Source organism: Triticum dicoccoides, chromosome 7A (assembly GCF_002162155.2).
Source record: "Triticum dicoccoides isolate Atlit2015 ecotype Zavitan chromosome 7A, WEW_v2.0, whole genome shotgun sequence".
NCBI classification, from domain to species: domain Eukaryota; kingdom Viridiplantae; phylum Streptophyta; class Magnoliopsida; order Poales; family Poaceae; genus Triticum; species Triticum dicoccoides.
In genome coordinates, this window is record NC_041392.1 from 158,484,417 (window position 1) to 158,487,019 (window position 2,603).

General features: G+C 39.3%; 1 protein-coding gene across 1 annotated transcript in view; it reads right to left on the reverse strand.

Moving 5' to 3' along the window:
- Window positions 1-1,703: 1,703 nt before the first annotated feature.
- Window positions 1,704-2,603, reverse strand: part of LOC119331355 (transcription initiation factor TFIID subunit 10-like) — a 3,700-nt gene continuing 2,800 nt past the window's right edge. Inside the window, exon 6 of the mRNA XM_037604521.1 lies at window positions 1,704-2,018. Within this exon, the coding sequence (XP_037460418.1) occupies window positions 1,938-2,018 (81 nt within the window). The 3' untranslated portion in view covers window positions 1,704-1,937. The remainder of the gene's footprint in view (window positions 2,019-2,603) is intronic.

Here is a 2,603-nt window from a genome sequence, read left to right on the forward strand (position 1 = left end):
ATTCTCAGAGCAAAAGTGAAGCACGGAAAAAGCTTTGGATTGAAGCAAATTTGAGTTAATTCCTATTTATTGCCATGGAGTTTCCTAGAAGTGGGATTGGTTAATAACCTGTTAGTTCTCCTCTTTTGTAATTTGTAACTTTGTATATATTTATTTAATGAAAATACCGTAGAACTATTGTAGTTCTAGGGTTTCTGGTTCAGAAAAAAAAAAAGGTGTTCCAAGAAAAAACGAACGGAGAGAATATATGCTTTAGCAATTTTTAAAACACTGTGAGAAATTTATAGAGGAAGTTGGTGAACGAAGTGGGAATTGCAATCTTGTATAGCTTTGCATCATCGTAAAGCAGTCTGCATCAACGGCCCATCAGAGGCTCCACCTGCACCCTACATCAAGTCATCAAGGGCGGACACCAAGAATCAGAGGATTTTGGCGAGTGACCAGAAGCGTCATGTGTTTGATGGGGTTTCCATGGAAACGAAGCGAAAACCTTGGAGTGAAACCGCGCAGTTTGGGAGAAGGAAGAACATAAACCGTTAGAGAGTGTGAAATAGGCCTTCCTCCCACCGTTTCGAAACAGAGAACGACCCGGTTCAAAAGCCCCGAACCTATTCGGAGCCTTAAGCGCTGGTCATCTTATAGGATTGTTATGAGCATGACAATCCAATCCTATATTTTTTTTATTCCCGCATTTTTAGAATCCCGCGAATCAGGGAGGCCTTAGTAGTTACTCCCTCCGTCCCATAATGCAAGACGTTTTTCGACACTACATTAGTCAAAAGGCATTTTACATTATGGGACGGAGGGAGTAGTATTTATTTATTTTAAGATATTAAGAAACTATCCTTGTTGAAACAGTGAGTAAGAAATTTGCTTCATGTTTGACGAATTAAGTTCAAGGTCAAGCATGCATGTACGATTGATAGAAGTATGAGGCGACCTTTGAAGTCTTGGCAGTGCTGTTGTATGTACAAACTGACAAACCAAAGGTACATCTAATAGCCATGACAAGTACGGGAAATACCCTTTGTCTCCCGCATGTATATACACCCTATATGGGGTATTTCTTTTAAATAATTAAACAAAAAGTCAAAGTACTTCAAAAGTATTTTTAGATTAAACTTGACTTACTTGCGCACTAATATATCAATTTTCGCAAAAAAAAAAAAACTACGTTGACTTCACAGCGAAAAAGACAAAATTTATTTGCTATTATAGGTCACTATTCATGCTATATTGACCAAAACTTTGTCTTTTTTGAAAAGAAGTCAAAGAGAAATTTTCTTGTTGTGGAACTTTTCTCACTAGTACAATGAAAGGTCAAGTTTATTTCAAAAATATTTTCAGAATTTTTTGACTTTTTGTTGAATTGCTAAAAAAAATTCTCATATAGGGTACATATGTACCCAGGAACCAAAAGTTCCCCTCCTGACAAGTACGCACTAGTGTAGTATTCCTTTTTACAGCATGAAGTATGCAATTTTGACTTGTGTTCCTAGAATTTGATACTCCCTAGTGATCTAAACGCTCTTATATTCCTTTACAAAGGGAGTACTGAAGAAGGCAAACTAGCCCTATCTGATCTCCAGATCATCATTCTCCAGCACTCCCTCCCAGTTTATGTTGGTGCTATCTATGCTAGTCAACCATCAGGAATCAAACTTAAGTGGTACACAAGATCAAATCAATCTGATCTGGTCGACGGTTTCAAGATGCAATCACTCCAAGATAGGGGTAAATGGGAGAACTTAACCAGCAATACTATACATAAGCATAAAATGGTGGCAACTACTGGTACATAATACATCAAGAACTGCCATTGGATACATGCTTATAAGGTTTTGTAACATAAAGTTGGGAAGGACACGACCGTTCACTTGTTACGCTTATAAGAAACAACGAATTCTAGCCCTCTCTTGTTGAAGAATTGACCCATTCTACTCCTCTCTTGTTGAGGGGGCCATCCCTGCTGATGGGCTGTCCGCAAAATACTCTGGATGTCTCAGATTAACACCATGCTGCAAGCAAAATTTCAAAATTAAAGACATGTCAGAAAGATGAAGCATACGCTCATACGCAGAAGCTCTGAAAGTGTTGGGCACTCGGCAGGGGTTGGGGTGGCACCTAGAGCCTCGTCGCCGACTAGCCAGATACCTAGGTAGGTTAAATATGTGAAGTGAGAGGGTGTCGCCTCTAGGCAGACATCTTTGAGAACAGTCCTCTGTGCTGCATTGTATGAGTATCGCAGGCCGGTGCACTACCTTGTTTTTTGTACGATGAACAGTTGCAAACATACCATACATGAATGCGGTTGATTTTAGCCTGGTATGTGTCAGTGGTAACCACCAAAAATAAGTGGGGTTTTAGCCTAAAATGATCATTCTTGTGACAAAGTAGAGTACATTGATGACCTATATTGGCATCTCAGTATCAGCCATACAAGTCATAAATGCTTTCTCTTTAAACAGATCACTTCTTTTTTGGACAAGATTAAACAGATCACTAATGCATCAGCTAGTGGACTAGGTGGTGCTTGTGGACAAGTGGATCAGCTAAGCAGAAACAGGATAAAGATTTTAGGAACTGCAACACTGGATGGCATA